A 20,221-nucleotide genomic window follows, 5' to 3' on the forward strand; every position below is an offset into this window, starting at 1 on the left:
GGAGCCATTTTAGCTAGCTGACCTGCATGAGTCTGCCTAGGCACAATTGCATGTTAAACGGTAATTCACCATGTAAGTGCTTGGACTTTGCTAAACTGATTCGACTGGACACTGGAGAGTTTGCTGCTCGCTTGGATAACTGACAGGTGCTATGTAAAGAGAAGTGTATTGTTGTATATTTTTATAGTTGGTGAACATGGATTAACTTAAGTTAGGATTGAGTAAAAAGTTAGAGAATGGGGTTAGGTCTGATTGGCCGTGTAGAACAGCCAATTATAATGAAGTGGGAGTGTTAAAGGTCGGGATAGCCTCGAGGTTAGAGCAAGATGTTAACTCATAGGATGACTCAGGAGGTTGAAGATTAGAAAATGGGTTTTTATTTTACCCAAATAAGGCTCAGGCAGTAAAACAATAACAATACTAAATCAATATAAATGAAACTTTCCAAAAAGACAAATAAATGGGCATCAGAGCCTCAATACAAATAAGCACAATTTAAGTCGACTTAAATAAGTAAAAGGACCAAAGTAGCTAGTCCATGGTGAGCGCCCCAAAGACTTACGTCTTATTACACTGGCAACCCTCCTGAACAAAGAAAAAGCGAGTTTAAGTAGCCTTGACAAGCACTTTCAATTGGCTCATACCAATCATTAATTTCAGGTGTGTCAATCAGCAAGACACCAACACCTGTGGTTCACAGCAGCCATACCTAAACATGATGTCTCAGACCACATTTACACATAGCCGGGTATTTTCAGAAACGAATATTTCTGCCCCTCCGTTTTCAAAAATAACGTCGTACACACAAGGTCGTTTTCAAAAAAGTTTCTGTTTACATGAATCCGCATATAGGCCTACGCCCCAAAGCGCCATCATAACTATGCCAAATCTGTAGATTTGTGTCAGGCTCAACTGGGGATCGAACCTGTGATGTCCCGTGTGGCAGGCGGGGAGCCTACCAGCGTACTAAGTGAGTGTTGGACTCAGATGCAGAGAAGGAACACACAGTTGACTCTTGGTTTCAGAAAGAATATTTACTTAGCACCAGGCAGAGATGATCAACAGACCAGGCAAAAAAGAACTCAAAAACATCCAGATACAAAATTCAGTCTGGGCAGTTAAGGCGTCCAACAAAAAGTAGCAAAAACAGTATAACTCAGAACTTAGGACAAGGTTCAAAAAAGGGCAACTCCAGGAAAAAAGGCTTAACAAAGACAAGGATTCCACAAGACAAAAAAGACTCACGCTGTGCGACCGTAGGGCATCAAATCAAGACTGAGCACAGAACACAAAAAACAGACAGCTTATAAAGGCAACCAAACGAGACACAGGTGACAACAATGAGACATAAAACACACATGTGACAGCCCAAACCAGAACTGAGGACCCCACATGGTCAACAGGGGGATTGCAGTCCAGAAACCTGACAGGTTTGCATAAGAAGGCTAATCCATTTCATTGGCTATGAGTCCTAGATATTTAAGTGTATTTAATCTGGGCTACTCAATAGGTAGACAAAATGGAATGGAAAACTCGTTGTCCACTGGTGGAAGTGCGGGGGATACCATTGCTTAAGCCAATAGTCACAAACTGGGAAACAGTTGAGATTCCCTTAGGCTATAGGGTTGAAAGAATGCGATCCTGCGTTTGCCTTAACGTAAATGAGCACTACCTTAACAGCATCCATGATCAGTAAGCAAACTAACTGTAAACATAGGACCATCACATGACGTGATGCATTTTTAGTCGCATACTGTGACGTTTCAGAAACTGAAACTCTGTTTGACCCAGTAGGCCTACACACGCAAACACAAAAACTGAGTTTTCAGAAATCCGGTTTTTAGAAATTATCGTTTTCCGTGATAAAACCTCCGTTTTTGTGAAATGAAAAGCCAAACCGCATGAAAATATCTGCGTTTTCCCACCGTGTAAACGGGGTCTCAAACAGCTGAGAAAAACAGACTACACCAACGTAGTAGGCTAATCAGGGTTCGTTGACGGCATAGCCGACACATAATAAATCAGCCAAATCTCATTAAACATAAATCGGGATAACCCGGGAATTTTAAAACTCGCTTGTATCGTGCATCTTCACAACACAAACGTATGACGAGACATTAAACACCGGTAGACAAACGGTATGAAATATGACAATATGATGTAGGATATGATTGTTAAACTAAATAAACGGAACATTTCAGAGACAAGACATTGAATGTGTACTGATTTTAACTGAACAAAGACACGAACATCAAACATGCAACACACACACAAAACACCTGCACCCAGTCCACAAAAGCAGCAGCCTATAGGCTGCAGTGGCGGTTCACACAGGTGCCCCGTCACAGGGAGGAACTAAGTTCCTTTAAAAAGACTGACCAGTCATTCATGGGATCATTCATGGACCATCTCCTATTGTGGCTCAATGACTGCAATAAACTTCAGATCTACACGTGAACTTTTGACTGGTTGTGGTATTGCGAGAGAGATTTTTGCTACTGCAGAATCTTCGAAACATACATTTATTGTAGATTAAAGAAAAAAGAAAAAGGGCGCCCCAAAAGGAGAGTTCCGTGGTGTTACCAGATCGACCTATCCAGTGGGGTTCCCCTTTTTTATTTCATAGATAAAAACCATTGGAAGTTTTAATGATGTGAAAAACAGAAGACAGACTTTCACATGATACATTACAGAAGTGTTAACTTTGTATACATTATGTATACAGATTATAGCTTATTACTTTCTTGATAAGATGATGTAAACGAAATATCTTAAAAACTAATTCCATTCCTGGGTGTTTTACCTTTTCATACCCCCTCTGCTCTTGCTTTGACAAGAGATTATGAGATTGTGTATTCAAGTATGATACTGTTCATGTGCACTCACTCTGCAAAACCAATATTTGGTTTGGAACCTGAATATTTGTCAGGATAGTAGCTGTCTGAATCGTAGACATGTCCTCTGAAGGTATTCATAGTCTTAAAAGTCTTTGACTACATTTTGAATCCTCCAGTGCTGACCACTGCATTTCTGCATGATGAGTTTGGCATCATTTACCTCCAAACATCTCTTTGTCTGTCTGTTCTGTATGGCAGACCCCTGTGTGGCAAAGAAACACACATCACCAAAAACCAAACTTATGTCGCATCTTGCTAATGGATGTCTCATATATTCCTTTCGTAAGTCTAATAGAACTAGTAAGATAACAAATATTTTCAGGCTTATTGAGAGCCTCACCTGTTTAAAGTCCCAGTACGCATTAAGACCTGTTTGGTTGGCCTTATCGCAATCATGTAGCTGTGGAAGTTCTCCTGAGCCTAGGTCCACTAGACAGCGGTTGGTTTGGTCCTTGAAGAAATGGATTTGTCCAATATATATCTCACTACTAGAGCTATAGTAACAAGTCTGCAACAAGAGGTATTTGAGATGTTGTTTGTAGGCGTCTCTTCAGTGCATCTGTTAAAGCAGCAATAAGTAGTTATGTTCCAAAACTAGCAAGCTAACTGCGGTTTTTAGGCACTGGCACGTGGGGGGGCGGCACGAGCGCTTAAAAAATTAAATAAAAATCATCCAGGCTGCGAAGCGGTTTTCTATTTTCTATCTATTACAGTGGTTCTTAACCTGGGTTTGATCGAACCCCAGGGGTTCGTTGAGTCACTCTCAGGCAGTGTTCGAATTATCACTCCAGCTTCGGGGGGGTCAGCATTTTGAAACGGATGGTGATGACGTCACATGTTTTTTTTTTTTTTTTTTTTTAAGCGGCTCTGCACATAGGACACTAGGTTATAAATATATGGTAGTGCTATCCCTATTGTGGTGTTGTGCAGGTATAAGGGGGGGAAAAATATTTGGCAATTCGAGAATAAAGTCGACATGTCGAGAATAAAGTCAACATGTCGAGAATAAAGTCGACATGAGAATAAAGTCAACATGTCTGTCGAGAATAAAGTCGACATGTCGAGAATAAAGTCGACATGTCGAGAATAAAGTCGAAATGTTTTTACATAGGCTATCTATCTGCTAGGTCCAGGGGAGTGAACTGATGTTCTCGCAGATTATGGTCCTTAAAAACAGCTTAGACATTTCGGTCGATCAGTGTCCTGTTCGTCGGTGTTCTTGAAGTGATGGTCGCGTGAGCGCGTCAAGTTAAAGTCGACGACGAGTTCAAGTTAAGGTCAAGCCATAGAGAAGACGTTGAAAGACCGCTGAAGACGTGTTAATGGTACAGTCCATTCAAGGGGTGTTTGAATTTTAATGTCATAGTAAACATCGAACGCATTTAAGAAATAAGAAGACACTTTTAAACACGCAATTTGAAGAATAAATACATTATTTTCGGTACCCCCCAAAGTTTCATTTTAATGCCATTTGGGGGGTATCAAGTCTCAATCGGGACCGTCAGACCCCCCCGGTACCCCCTGTAATTCGAACACTGCTCTCAGGGGTTCGGCAGGGGTCAAGACACACACAGCAGGCTATAGCCCGGTTCACACTAGCAATGTCGGGCCGTTTTTGTCGGCAGTTGAAAAATTGGCGTCCGACAATTTGGCAACACACAATTTTTCTCCGCCGTGTTAGATTACAAATATTTCATTGCTTAGTAAAAATGTACATTTCTGAACTTGTATCTGAAAGGCAACAGCAAAAGTCACATTGATTTGCAGTTGATATTCATTGAGTAATGTTTTTGTGTGAAATTCATGTTTTGTTTGGTTATGTTTTTTCTGAGTTTGTGTGCAACTGATGCATGGTTAATTTTGTGCACTAGTAAAATATATACCTATGTTTTAAAGAAATCATATTATTTTTTTTTCAATTACGAAGGGTTCGGTGAATGAACTGATGAAGCTCGCAGGGTTCAGTACCTCCAATAGGGTTAAGAACCACTGATCTATCATATCACTGTGTTGGGTATTGCCAAATTGGCGCCCCCTGCAGCTGCAGGCGCCCCTGCTCATTAAGAAGGTGCCTTGCACAGATCCTGTATGAGAAGGGGGAAGGTGTGGGGGCGGGGGGGACAGTTACCCTCTGGGTCTCCCAAATGGAACTTGTTAGGTTGCAATTTTCCTCTGCTAAAGTAATAAACTAAGCCTACGTGGTCATAGGCATACTCATTATTCACATTATTGTCATTGATAGTTCCGGCTTACTTTCACCACTGATGTTATACTAGGCTTAGACAAGTTATCTCTGGTTAAAACTAGCTAACGTTAGCTATTCACTAGCTGCGCTTGCTAGACAGTTATCGTAATGGTGTTTATTATCGGACTGCATGTGTTATCGGCAAACGTTCACATTGTCATTTTAATCCATTAGCTATTAAACTAAGCACATCGATTGTTAATCCATTATTAAACTTAGCATTTTGATTGTTTAACAGAATGTTTGACACTGTCCGATAACTGACATAGCTGGGCCATTCTACCGAATTGGTGTAAAGTCAGGTCGGAAATATTTAGATTTTTTTAATGATTTATTCCCAAAACTTTGTCCGTATGTATATTGTACCATATCTAAAGTACACTTATCTAGTAAAAGAACAGTACATTTTTATATTGTATTTTCAGAATGTGTTGGAATGTTTTTCCTCTTCCAAAAATTGTCACTACCGAAACATCACATTTACTATAGTAAAAAAGTATTATTATTGACCTGTTCAGATTGTGTTTCCTTCCCTTCTCTGAAGAGTATTTTTACAAATATTTCTTGAAGGTTTTCACAATGAAATCCATAAAAATGAATTTTTTACCACATTTTCAAGTTCAATTTATAGAATTCATCAAAATCTAAGTGCAATATTTCTTTGTAAAATGCTAAATACTGATCATATTGATTCCAGAGTTGTTTATTGATGAAATTGAACGTACATTAATCCAATCAGTATCATAACATTTTAGTTGATTACTCAATATACTTATTTTTTTACAAAACATCCTGTGTTTCGGTAGTGCTGCACTGTTTCGGTAGTGACATCCAGTGTTTCGGTAGTGACTGCACTGTTGGATGGATGTTCATTTCTCTCCCAAAATCTTCCAAAAGGTGCTCTGGGCCGCCCTTTAGTCCACACAACACATTTATTTAAAAATTATGGGATTGCACTACTTACCATTTCATTTTTTTCACTACTGAAATCATCAGGTCACTACCATATGTTTCGGTAGTGACTGTTTCGGTAGTGACAATTCTAGCTAACTTTAAGCATAAATAAAGAATTCTAACAAGCACACGGCATGAAAACACATCTTTGAAGAGGTGAACACACATACAAACATAAGATTTTCCATAAAACCCCAAAAGGTTTACTTAATTGAAGAAAACATGCGTTTCGGTAGTGACAATTCTTAAGGTTACATGTCGATTTTCAGACTTTGGAACACATTTATATAAAAACTATGGGATTTAGCTACTTACCATTCAACCATGAGGGTCAGAGATGCAGTGTCACTGCATGGTCAAAAATGCAGAGTCGTGGCTAAAACACAGGCTCAGCCAATGGACTAAAACTCTTGTGTTTCGGTAGTGACTAGAAAACTAGGGACATGATTTTTTGAGTATAGAAAATTGATTTAAAAATTAAACCCACAATAAATCTAAATATTCCAAGTTCTGTTTCAACCCAATCATAAAGATCTTTGAAATTAAATCATTGAAAAAAATCTAAAAAAATTGAAAAGTGTTATTTAAAGGCATTGAAATTTAGATGTCAGGGTTGGGGACAGCTACTTCCCAATAGAAAGTACCCTATAAATGATGATTTTGTATATATTTAGCTTATCACTATCTCATGTAATGCATTGGGTTTATATAGACCATAACATTTTCTAATTAAATATCTATGCCTAAATACCTAATTGTTTTGTAAATAGTTTTTATTGTTGAGGGACTGCATATTACACGAATTCGATAGAATGGCCCAGCTACGCTAGGACACTGCCCTGTCAGGGACAGGGTAATGCTAGTTTATAAACGTAGGTCTACATCTCAGTGCCTCTCCAGATGAGTAAAATTAACTGAAGGTAAATTAATTTAATCTTTCCCTGCGGTGCATGAACAATGCTGGTATGGGACGTTGTTATCTGCAAGTGTGATGACCGTGAGATGGATTCACCTTATTGCATTGTGATCTATAAATTCTCGCCTCTAATTTAAGCTTGTCATCCATCATATCTAGTTTTACATTTTGTACATATCCCTCCATTTCATAATGAAGTCCCTTTTGAATTGTCTGGGAATTCCCCGCCCCTTCACTGCATTTAATTTGCTCAGTTAGTCTGGCCAACTCCTCAATGGAGGTCCACTTCACTCACGTAATTGGACACGCCTTTAACCAATCAGACCAACGATACTATACAACGATAGGTAATAAAGCAAACACATCTTTTTTCTGTATGAATTGTTCCAGAGCAGGTTTCTGTTCTATTTTCAAAGAAAACTTGCCTTTGAAATCATCCAAGACAGCCGCGAGAGCAGTATATAGTTTACTGTGCTTTTCTCTTAAGTTTCGCTTTTGTTACGGTAGACGTGGTTATTTTAAATCCGCCAATGGCGGGCCAGGTAGCCAAAAGCCAGTTTGTGATTGGCTCCAAGGATTCTGGAAATCTTGAAGTGAACTGCTATCCTAAGTTTGCCAGACCCCTTTCAGAGGCTAAATCAAATTGGCCGGAGAAGAGGGGCGGGACTTCCCAGACTACCTTTTGAATGCTTCTAGAAGAAATCAGGTCCTTATGTCTCCAAAAGTTGCCTAGAGCCTCTTGGGATATCATTTTGACACTGATAGCTGCCACTGTGAACTCTAGTCAGCTCCTATAGTTTGTCCAAGTTAGCAACAGTAACTAATGTAAGGGGGGCAGGGCTAAGCGATAGGTCAATTAAGAATTTAAGTTTGTCTTTCACTTATTTAGTTATAATTTTTTTTTAAATGGGGGGGGGGGGGGGGGGTCTTTTGGTAGTAAAACTGGCAATGTCATGCTGTGAAAGCTTTTCTTCCAGGGTTTTTCAGCCCGGAACACAGAACTACATAGTGCATATCCTGGATGGCTAGTGGGGAAGACACAGGTGTTTATCTGTCCTTCACATGAATATATGCTATCAAAATGAATTTGGGGATGGTACCAAAACTAGTTGCCTATAAAACCATCTCTTTAAAAAGTGTCAAATTGTTGCATAGTGTTGCTTTAACATATTGAAAATATATGGTGAGCTGGCCCATACCTGAGAGGTGTAACCATGACAGCCATATAAGATGGGAGTGTGTCCTGGCACGGCTCCTTGATCCACACATGCATTTGTGTTCATGTCATTCTGCAACTGACATCAAGTCCAGTTTTTACAATAGGTCCAATAGTCTTTCTTTTAAATATAAACCTTTATGTAGTTGTATCTACTGTTCAAACTGTTAGTCTCAACTTTGTACAAAAGTCAAACTTTCAATGTAAGAAATGTAACACGATGCTATACTTACAATTCCATAGCCAAGAATGTTCATCGGGTTTAACCGGGTATAGACATTGTCGAGGTACCACTGGAAAGGCTTACACTTCAGTTTCTCCCTCAGCTTCTTTCTTTCAGACACATCACCAATATCTATGCCATGGTCCTACAGGGAGAAAAAAGCATACAGGAAGTGCAGAAAAATGCTAAATGGACTAATTTGACAAATTTTCTTAAATAAAACAAACAGGTAAGATGCATGGGCATGAATAAATATTTTCTCATTTTCCCCTATGTGTTTTTTGTTGTGTGTGTGTGTGTGTGTGTGTGCGGGGGGGTCAGAGACACCAGGGGGGTATTCCAAGTACTTGGTTTAATGACAAACCTGTATAGTTTAACTCCCAGTAAGTGCTAAACCTCCTAATAGAAGAGCACTATGGCTTCTTTCTCCTAGCAAAACAAAGCCATAGGTTACTTCCTGTAGGAGGTATACCACTTACTCGGAGCTAACGTACCTAGGTTTGTCACTGAACCACATATTTGGAATGCCCCCTAGACTAAGTCCTCCTTTGTTTTGTTCACCTTGAAAGGGAGATTCCAGGCAATGTTGACATTGTGCTTGTACTCGTCCATCCACACCTCAGCCACCCGGAGAGCGTTTCTCTGCATTACGTATTTCAACTCTGGCATGTAAGGTTTGTGTGCTCTCTCCAAGTGAGCAATCTTGGAACAGGGAATCACCTCAATGCTACCACCACACAGCCACACCTGAAACCAGTCATTCCCACGAGAAGAGTTCAGAACCCTCAGCCTCAGGGTTGCCATCGAGTGTATTGTCTTTGTTGTCACAGAATATCTTTATTCATATGGCACCTGCTGAAACTTACTCTGATCCCTAATTCAACATTCTCTCCACCATAGATTTTCATGCCAGGATCCAGTGCTCCAATCTCCCCAAAGAAAACACGATCTGCCACCAGTATCCCCATAACGGACGGACTCCTGTCAATCAGTTTCAGAAATTATACATACACTTTAACCAGTTTACACCTGACAATGTAAGAATTGGTGAATGAATCATTGAAACATGGATGAAAGTACATCGCGACCCTATGTCGAGGACGATAACTGCTGGCGGAAACGGAATATTCCAAAACCCAGGTGGTTTATCTGAACTCTGGCCATGAAATAAATGTGAATTTATATGGGCGTGGCAAAGCGTTGCAAGGAAGATGGTGCACATCTGTGATATGAGAATATTCAATGAAATGATATCTGATATCCTCAATGTAAACACATATCATGGCAGGCTTTTTAAAAAATATAACTTTTTTAAAGGTTAAACCCCTTGCATCCCCATATCTAAAGCAGTCACCACTTTTATAGGCTACTGGACACTGCTGCTCTTGCAATTTACACATCAAGATATTTCTCTGCCTCTGTGATATCCCATATCGTTACTATATCAACACATACAGTACAGTCACAAATAGCTAACAGTCAGTTCAAAGGTATGTGTTAGGGCATTTTTGTGTCAAGAATTATATTTCTTAAGATTTATTTATGGGCATTTTAGCCTTTATTTGAATAGGACAGTGAAGAGGTGGGGAGAAGAAACGGGAAACGACAGCAGGCCGAAATCGAACCTGTGCGAGGGGCTCATTGGCTCGCGCCACAGTACCCACCCCAAAGTATTTGTTTGGAACAAGAGAGGAAGTACTACACTTTATTTCTTATAAAACTGTCAAGAATCCATGGCGACATTGCTATGGTATTGATATGGTCTTCTTACATGGGCGCAATCCTGTTAGTAAATGAGGCCCTTATTGTCTTTAATCACACCTTAACCGCTCGCTTTATCGCTAGAGCAACAGTGCGCCAGCCGTTATCATTCTCAAAATAGGGCCCAATGTCTATTTTACTTTGTATCCATTAGATAACTAAGTGGGTGAGCACAATGGATGCGAGATATAAATAGTCCATAGAGTGAGATTAAGTAAAGAAGAACTCACTTTCCTGGGAGTGACTCATCGTGTTTGGCATACCACTCTGGGCGGAAGGACTCATACATGCACCACAGGGCCCAGTCGAAGCCATGCGCTGAAGGCATGTAATTGGTCAACTTGAAATCATAGCAGCTGACTTTATCAAACACTGGTGACACCACCACAGAGCGGTCCTCCTTGATTCGAGCCAGGAGAGGCTCTGCCCTAAGCACACAGAGAGTTTAAGTACGGATGCAGCAAAGAAATGGGTCTGAAGTTTAACAAATAGGTTCATAATGCATTGTAAGTGTATTGTTTATAAAATGGAAGAATGCCTCATAGGCTTGACATAAGCCAGTACCTTCATTCATAAATGAAAGTGTTATATTGTCATATGAGTAAATGTTTTTAGCAGAGGGTAACATAATGCTTTGAAATACACATTGTACATATTTCTAATATGACACTGATGTATTATGTATTACATAACAGTGCTTAAAAGTGCAATCTGTGGATATTGTTGTGAAAACTGGAAATGCTTCTTGACCTACAATAATACCACATATATGGAAGATAATTGGCAAATTCTTTTCAAAAGTTGAAAGAATAATCTCGATGATTCTATACTGAACATTTACTGGCTCATATCCAAAAATCATTGAAAAGTAGTTTTCAGTCAACTAATTGCCTTCTTAACATCAATTGTATAGCAGCATAGTCACCATGCTAATTACCATACATGAATATGAATTTAATATCATAAAGGTGGTTATGGGGTGCTATGAAGACTTGCATACATAGTTATAATTAGTGCTACAATAAAGTATAGCTACTTTTTAAAGGCATTAAAAATGCCCTTATAGGGCTTTATGAAGGCAGGCTTCATAGAAAGTGTTACTGCCACACAGACTGACGATCACATATTTATAATGCATTATTCCGTGTTAAAAGACATTATACATAGTTATAATGATTGCTATAATGACTTAAAGCTACTTTGTAAGTCATTATTAAGACACTTATAATGGCCTTATAGGTCCTCATAAAGCTAGACTTAAAAGAAAGTGTTACCCAAAAAAGTCAAACAAACTACTTTTAGGTACAAATACGACCATCTGAAGATAGCCGATCCTTATTTCCGCTGGGATCGAGTACTTAATTCAGTTTAAAGTATGCATTTGTTATTTGATGCGGTATGTGGTGAACTGAATAGCACTGGTAAGAAGACATTTAAATGTGTAAAAATGAATTTCATAGTCTGCATCTTGTTTTTGCACTCAGAGCACATCACCACTAAACTCTAGGTCTAGCTAGCTTGTTAGCTATCTAGTTGTTTGCCAACTGAATAGTTTGTTACTTGCTGTTATCAAAGGCTTTTCTTCTAGAATCAAATGTGCTGACATTCGCATATTTTTAGTTGTGATCACTTGTCAAAATGACATACTCTTTTCCTGTTTTAATATTGTCTGGGAATTCCCCGCCACCTTCACTGCATTTCATTTGCTCAGTTAGTCTGGCGAACTACGCAATGGCGGTCCACTTCAGTCACCTAATTGGACACTCCTTTAACCAATCAGACCGACGATACAGGTGACGTACTTTGCATCTCGTTTTCAATTTAATCATTGAGAGCGTTTAGATGCACACTATAAAAACAGATTATTATCGGGTTTTGTAGTTAGACTATCTGGTTATTCTAGTGCTCATGTAAACGGAATAAACTGATATTCGTTATAAGTTTTTGAAAAACCCGTTTAACACACCTATTTTTTTACGTAGTCGTGGTTAGTTTAAATCCGCCAATGGCGCGCCAGGTAGCCAATAGCCAGTTTGTGACTGGCTCCAAGGATCCTTACAATACCGAACTAACCTGGTATAGACTCTTTGCCAGACTGACTTTGAAGGCAAAATTAAATTGGCTGGAAAAAGAGGGGCGGGACTTCCCAGACAAGTTTTAATACTGATCCCAGGGGGAATACGGATCCCCTACCTACACGGAGTTTGGTCCGCCAGCTTTTTTCTTTGACATGAGCATGAACGCAATCTTATTGGCTAGCACCTGTGCTGTCGGGTTTTCATGAAAGTTGATTTGATTGGCTGATGCATGCGTCTTGATCCCAGGTCTTTTGGCTCATGTAATGCCCTGTTCCTTTTTAATCTTCAATTATTCTGTGTTTTCTACACTGTTAAAATGTTCTTTTATCTGTTTATTTGTAAAGCACTTTGAATTACCAATGTGTATGAAATGAACTATATAAATAAACTTGCCTTGCCTGTGTCCTGTGTGTTCTGTGCACACTGATGATTTGGTTGAGGTGTTTTTCATGCATTTGTTAACAATTAAGAGGGTCAGGACATATAAATACATACTTGCAAAAGGGAAATAACACGTTTTGTAAAATGCATGGTAATAGCGGGGATCAATGGTTATCATCTTCTCTTTGGAAAGCTAGAGGCATTTTATTTTTTTCACAACAAAACTACATACTGCACCTTTAAAGCATCATAATTACACCTGTTATTTAGATCAATCAGTTACAGTTTATGTCAAGCATGTAATGCTGTAGTACATTATAGCCCCAAATGCATTGTTCAACATTGATACATGCCTTGGGTACAACTGCACAGAACAAAGTATGGCATCCAGGGGGGGGAAGAAATGTTCAGACTTCAGAATTTTACAACGCTGCTTGAAATCTGGTTAACCTACCAGCCCTTGTGGACCTCAATATGGGCGTCCAAAATGGCAACCACGTCACCAGTGGCAGCCTTCCATCCTGATATCCGTGCCTGACTTAGGCCTAGCTGTTCGGAGTGCTTGACCCGCTTTATCAGGCCAGGTCTAGTCACATGGATGATGTTCACAAAGGCATCTAATTGGTCTTTCAAATCATCTGTTAAGATATATGGATTTACAGTTACATGGAAGATCTTTTCTGTAAACTATTTTAAACATACTGAATAATAAATAGTAATGTAGCAACAGTCTACATTCTTCTTTTGTTTGATTTGCACAACTTGAGGTGGTGCTCTAAATGTACCCAGAACCTAACTGACACAACCCACTCTAAAAGAAATCCTGTGGTTTATTTCTGTTTCACAGGTGATGGAGAACAGGATTGAGGGAGGAGAGAATCTCAGTTAATCTGCTTGAATAACCGTCATCATCAGGGACGTGCACAGGAATTTTGAAGGGCCATTGCTCTGCCCTGGAAAAAAGGGGCAACATGTAAAAAAAATGTCACTGCCTCCGCCACGCCCCCGTCCCCTGGACGCATATTTTGCCTATATCACTTCAAACTCTCACTAACCGCCGCTGCCACGCCCCCTCCCCCTAGACGCGTAATCCGTGATTATTTTATCTAGGCCTACAGTAGTACATGAAGTTCTGCAGCCGTAAAAGTATTACAAATACAGTACTGTGCAAAAGTTTTAGGCAGGTGTGAAAAAATGCTATGAACTAAGAATGCTTTGAAAAATGTAAACAATAAATGTTTATTTTTTTATCCATTTACATGGTAAGACTGAGCACAGCAACAAGACACAACGTAGTTATACTGCATCAGCAGGGTCTCTCCCAGACAAAGATTTCAAAGCAGACAGGGGTTTCAAAATGTGCAGTTCAAGCTCTTTTGAAGAAGACGTTGAGGATCGTAGACGCAGTGTTCAGCCATGGAAACTTAATGCAGCTGATGAAAAACACATCAAGCTTATTTACCTTCGAAATCGGAAGATTTCAAGCAGTGGCATCAGCTCAGAACTGGCAGAAACCAGTGGCACCCAGGAACAGACATTTACTGCCCGGGGAAGTCTGGCCAGAAGTGGTCTTCATGGAAGAGTTGCAGCCAAAAAGCTCTACCCCGACAAGGAAACAAGGCCAAGTGACTGAACTAAGCACGTAAACATAGAAACTAGGGTGCAGAAACATAGCAGAAGGTGCTCTGAACTGATGAGTCAAAATTAGAAATATTTGGCTGTAGAAGAAGGCAGTTTGTTCGCTGGAGGCTGGAGAGAGGTACAATAATGAGAGTCTGCAGGCAACAGTGAAGCATGGTAGAGGTTCCTTTCCAGTTTGGGGCTGCATTTCTGCAAGTGGAGTTGGAGATTTGGTCAGGATGAATGGTGTCCTCAATGCTGAGAAATACAGGCAGATACTAATCCATCATGCAATACCATCAGGGAGGCGTATGATTGGCACCAAATGTATTCTGCAGCAGGAACATAACCCCAAACATACAGCCAATGTCATTAACAACTATCTTCAGCTTAAAGAAGAACAAAAAGTCCTGCAAGTGATGGTATGACCCCCACAGAGCCCTAATCTCTACATCATCGAGTCTGTCTGGGTTTACATGAAGAGACAGAAGAATTTTAGGAAGCCTACATCCTCAGAAGATCTGTGGTTAGTTCTCTAAGATGTTTGGAACAATTTACCAGCCGTGTTCCTTCAAAAACTGCGCAAGTGTATCTGGAAGAATTGATGCTATTTTGAAGGCAAAGGGTGGTCACACCAAATATTGATTTGATTTAGAATTTTCTTCTGTTCCTTCACTGCATTTTGTTAATTTATGAAGAATTGATGAAAATAAACTGTTAACACTTCCATTTTTGAAAGCATTCTTAGTTTACAGCATTTTTTCACACCTGCCTAAAACTTTTGCACAGTACTGTATATATATATATTTGCTTTGGAGGGGCAACTTCAGTCGAGGAGGGCAAATGGGCAGTTGCCTGAGCAACCTTAGCCCCCTCCTGTGCACATCCCTGGTCATCATGACAAGAAAGCTTGAGAAACGAACCGTTTGAGCTGTGGTCGTCCACCAGGACAATGTCTCTGAGGAGGTGAGGAGGAGTCCTGTTGATGATGCTATAGACGGCTCTCTTGATGATGGACAGGGCCTCATCAAGGTAGATCAGCACAGCACTAATGGTGGGCAGATCCTTTGGGTACTTTCTCTCCAAACACCTAGAACACAGTCGAAAACAGCCAATGACTGTTATTGAATTTTTATATTTGTTAGTGTAGGACTTCAAATAGCTGAATTCCAAGTGTTGGAAACTCACCTATAATGTCGTGTTTCGGGTAGTTCCCTGTCCAAAGGCAAGCGGTTGCTCAGAAAGGTGTTGTAGCCATATTTCTGAAACAACTGCTCAGCCTCCATTTGTTCCTCTTCAGTTAGAGCAGCATCCCAGTTTTTGAAGAGAAAAGAGTTTGGATACAGCTTTTTGGTCTTGTTTTCCTTCTTCATTTCATCCATCTTGCTCACCTCGGTTTTGTGGAGTGAACTGACTGAGATACACCGGTCAACATTTTACATTACACAGTGTGGTAAAATGTTAAAACCTGCCATTAGTTTAATGTTAAGCCATTCTTTTTTTTCAATATTAATAAAAACATAAATGTGTTTCTGTTCACTAGACAGAAATTGAGGTTTGTAGACAAACACAATGTTATATAGGGACGATGCACCTGTAACGTTGGCACTGACGGCCCACTCACATGTTTGTGTTGGAATGCGTTCAAGGTTGACGGATCCCCATTCACTTTGAATGGGATGACTTTATCCTTTGTTGAACTGAAGTGGAATTTACAGTCAGTTTTTGACGCAGAACGTAAGCAGGTAAGATACACAGAGCCCCTTGCGCAGTAACATAACCCCTATTACCTGCTTAAGTGCGTCCCCCAAAATTTGTGACCATCCGACAAAGCCACGCCGGCCCCACACAGCTCGTAAAGACTGTGATTGGCCTGCTAACCACAGCCTTTCATGAGTCTCACGTAGCATACTACAGTCATTTTTAGACCCAGAATTTTTTTTTAATCATGAATAGCCTGCAGACCGTCTCGGAAGCCTCTTCTTGTGGATTATGAACAAACATAACAGAAGAGGTCCGAAGACATGAACTCCTTTACAAACCCTCTTTAAACCCTCTTTAAGCGCTCAAATCACCACGAATTCATGGAAAGAATATCCCATTCTCACAGGAGACACCACCCGCGATTGTTTGGTGAGAATGCGCTAATTCACCGAACAAATACTTTCATATTCATTTTCCACCACCTGTTACTCATGTTATCCATTCATATTGACGTGAATCAATCAATTGCTCCCGCGAGGCAAGCACGAGTTTGATAAAATGAGCCCGGTCTGCTCATATACAAAAGTTAACATTAACGTGAATTGGAGTTAACTTGCGGCCAACACCATTGTATTACAAGCACTGACTATTATGAGAAGGTACAATCCTTGGGGAACCTTATTGAACCGTTAACCAAAACGAGTCCCTAGGTATCTTACGTGATTACGGTTCTGCGTTAAAAACCGAGCATAAAACGACCTTGAATTTTGGCTCCGTTGTGTTGCGTTGCGTTTCATGCGTTGCGTGCGGCAAGAGTTGAAAAATTGTCAACCTTTCGAGAGGCAACTAGTGCTAGCCAATCAGATCGCATTTATGTTGACGTCTAAAGAGCGCAAAGCTAAAAAAAAAAAGATGGCGGATCAAACTCAGTAGAGTAGATGGTCATATTTGTACCTAAAAGTGGTTTGTTTGACTTTTTTTCGCTGATTTTTTTTAAGTTATCGAGAAATAGACACTGTAGGCCTACAATGTAAAAACCCCGTTATTGTAACTGAAAAATATGTCTGATAGGATTTTCGAGGTGTCTGAGCCACCTATCTTATGTTATGCATGCTACTACTCACAAGATAAAAAGCTTGCAAATGGCGTGATTGGTTTGTTGACCTGTCAATCTCACTATAACGTCTCTGTTATCAACAAAACCCCATGCACCAGACTCCTCCTCCGCCATCCGTTGGATCAACGCATCCCAACGCATACGTCTGAGTAGTGTCCTACTCCTCCCACGCACCCTCCAGATTCAACTCGCCTGCCTCCGTTGTCTGGCCTTGTCTGACAGTTTGAATCCTTCCATGGACTGTTTCTTTTATTTCTGAAAATCTTCTGAGCGTTGTGTATTTTTTCCTAGTACGAGTAAGTTCGATCTCCATTCCTTTTTATTTTCCCTGCTTGATTCCGTTTGCCTGCGATCTGTTTCTGGCTGACTCTAACTGAAAAATTCTGTCATTGTGAAGTCTGTGTCAAGCTTGAAGTCCCTGACAGCAATGCCGGATTAACCATTAAGGCATCTGCAGGGTTATCCAACTCACCTTGTACGACTTCACGAGAGACACGCCCTTTCTAATCTGATGATCGTACGACTCACCTTTACCTGCATGGTTCTACGAGGGGCTGTGGAGATTACTATCGGTTTATTATGATGTTACAAGGCCATTACATCATCATCAACAACAGTAGAACTATAAAATAAGAAATCGTTTGTTTTTATCCCGTGTATTTTCCGTTAATGATCAGAGGCTGTTGTTGTGAAATGAATAGCAACAATGACCAAGCTGGCGGTTATTGCCGAATATTTTCTATTATTATACCACACAAACAGTTTTGCTTTTTTACGTCTACAATTCAGGTTCTTTTACAATTTCATCATGTACACTGCATGCTCTGCTAGCTCAAACACAAAGAGGCTGTTCGAAAACCAAGAAATGTTTTTATTATTGCTGTAATTAGACGACGTCTCCCTATGCTTTATATGCGGCGAGCTCCACGATAGAGCAAGGAAGAAGGGAGATGTCGGTTTTCCTCCTGCATCGCCGCTGGTGCCCTTCATAGTTTTTTTCATTTTTACAAACTTGTCCCTGATCTTCCTCCAACTCCTAATGCACTCCTGGACCTCCAGCCCCAGGTTCCCAGCGATCTCTCAGCGATTTTTTAAAAACGGCGGTGCTGTCATATAGGGAACGAAACAGGAAACGTGATTTTAGCCAGGGGTGTCGGACAGCTCGGATCGGATAGTGAGAAAATTCAAGCGGTGCTCCAGAGGCCATCCGAGACCCTCGGAGGGCTCTCCGAGGTGCTCAAAGGTGTGGTCCCACTTCAAGGAGGGCGTTTTAGGGCGTGCCTCGTGAGATCGGAGAGCAGGGTCGGATAAGTATGTGGGGGCCTTTAGGCAGACAAGGCACGTGCCTTAGGGCCAGCAAAAAAATAATAATAATTCGGCCACAAAAACATTTCGTTTGACAATCATATGAGTTTCGCCATAATTTAGCGAGTTTAGTCATTGTTGGTGTTTTGAAGCCACCTTTGGAGATGTGGTGTACTGCAGGTTATCTTAATGTGGTGTTGCCATACCCAGACAGAAGCGGTATTCTACCATGAAGTGACAATTCTACCATGCATCAACAGCGTCTTGGTACGTTGGCCCTTTTGTGCATTGTTGGTGTTTTGCTACTAGGACTGGACTTCAGTTCCGTAATTGAAGAGATTGCAGTTCTAAAAGCCCGCAAGGTTACAATCAAAGGTCTAGTAAGCTGTAAAGCAAAGTGCCACATTTGTGCGTGTTTTGTCATGCATATGTTCATACACTGCAAATTCAGACTAAACACGTTTGAAAGTAGTTTCTTTTCACATTAAGTCTTTTTTGTATTAAATATTTAGTTGAATCAGGTTCTTTTTTTCTGGGGTGCATTTCCATGAGCCCAAAATCTAATTTAAATTATTCAGGCCATTTGAATCATTGATTTGTGACATTTATTTGTAAATTACATGATACTTTTGTGTATTGCATGACATTTGTTTGTAAATTACGAAACGAATCTGGCTCCATTCTGGCTGTTTGGCAGTAATCTGTAACACCACCTCAGCCTGTACTTGATACCACCACAGGCCCTAAGAATTCACCTCTTCAAAAGCAGCTCTCTGCTTCACCACAGAGTTTGTAGTCTGTGTGGATTCTGATTTGATCTCCCTCTGGATTTACTACATCGACCAGTGGCCTGTTCTGGGAAGGAATTTTAAGTGCAACCTCACTCTGCACCGCCCATACCAGAAGCTCACACACCCCTGTTAAAGGATTATTCAATTTGCTGAACTGAAGTACACTGAATTTTGCAATCTGAGATAACAACACTTCACAAATGTAAGGGTCATACAGAACTGTAGAACAAATAAATTACCTTCAGTAACCTGTGGCCCAAGCAACAGAGTTTAACAACTCTTCCAAGCTTTACAATGAATTACATTCATCTATTATTACACTGGAATGATGTTCTGTGGTCATTGGCCAGGTATAAGCATTCATTCACCTTACCTAATTGGTTGATATGGCCCTCCATTCGCTCTAGTCTCTTCAGAATATCATTACTCTGCATAGAGTAGTTTGCCAGGAGATAATAATTCCCATGCTCCCCCACCATGCTGTCTCTCTTGGAATGGGTCTTCCAATTGACCAAGGTCAGATAGAGCAAGGTGGCAGCTAAGACCACAGCAAGCACAAGGCCTTTAGACCAGCAAACTCTCACCATCCCTCTGCCCAGGTGTATGCGTGGCACATGTATACATGTACAAGGCTCCCTATCCAGCAGAGAATGGCAAATGAGGCAAATTACTTTCTATATCACCATAGCCCCAAATGAATCATTGACAGAGATAACACTGTAAATGACTTAAAGACCTTATATTAATAATTACCTTGTATGAATCATGTACAAGGCTCCCTATCCAGCAGAGAATGGCAAATGAGGCAAATTACTTTCTATATCACCATAGCCCCAAATGAATCATTGACAGAGATAACACTGTAAATGACTTAAAGACCTTATATTAATAATTACCTTGTATGAATCATGTGTATATGTATTTACATATGCACATACTCTGCACTTTATTGCTATTATGCACTTCTGGTTGGATGCTAAACTCCATTTCGTTGTCTCAGTACTATGACAATA

At 40.3% G+C, this 20,221-nt stretch overlaps 1 protein-coding gene and 1 pseudogene across 2 annotated transcripts in view; both read right to left on the reverse strand.

The window, feature by feature from the left end:
- The window catches only part of LOC308375519 (putative polypeptide N-acetylgalactosaminyltransferase 8), a gene marked incomplete at both ends in the record, with an annotated part of 29,401 nt that extends 13,728 nt beyond the window's left edge, over window positions 1-15,673 (reverse strand). Inside the window, one exon of the mRNA XM_080851685.1 lies at window positions 15,480-15,673. Coding sequence (XP_080707811.1) covers window positions 15,480-15,673 — 194 coding nt within the window. The remainder of the gene's footprint in view (window positions 1-15,479) is intronic.
- LOC308375230 (putative polypeptide N-acetylgalactosaminyltransferase 8) lies at window positions 1,764-13,797 on the reverse strand (annotated as a pseudogene). Its single transcript has 6 exons — window positions 13,788-13,797; window positions 13,126-13,309; window positions 10,443-10,640; window positions 9,013-9,432; window positions 8,462-8,596; window positions 1,764-1,796 (listed from the first exon to the last, which is right to left on the reverse strand). The product of its transcript is annotated as a putative polypeptide N-acetylgalactosaminyltransferase 8 (transcript).
- Window positions 15,674-20,221: the final 4,548 nt, after the last annotated feature.

This window comes from Sprattus sprattus (genome assembly GCF_963457725.1).
Source record: "Sprattus sprattus genome assembly, chromosome: 14".
Classification (NCBI taxonomy): Eukaryota; Metazoa; Chordata; class Actinopteri; order Clupeiformes; family Clupeidae; genus Sprattus; species Sprattus sprattus.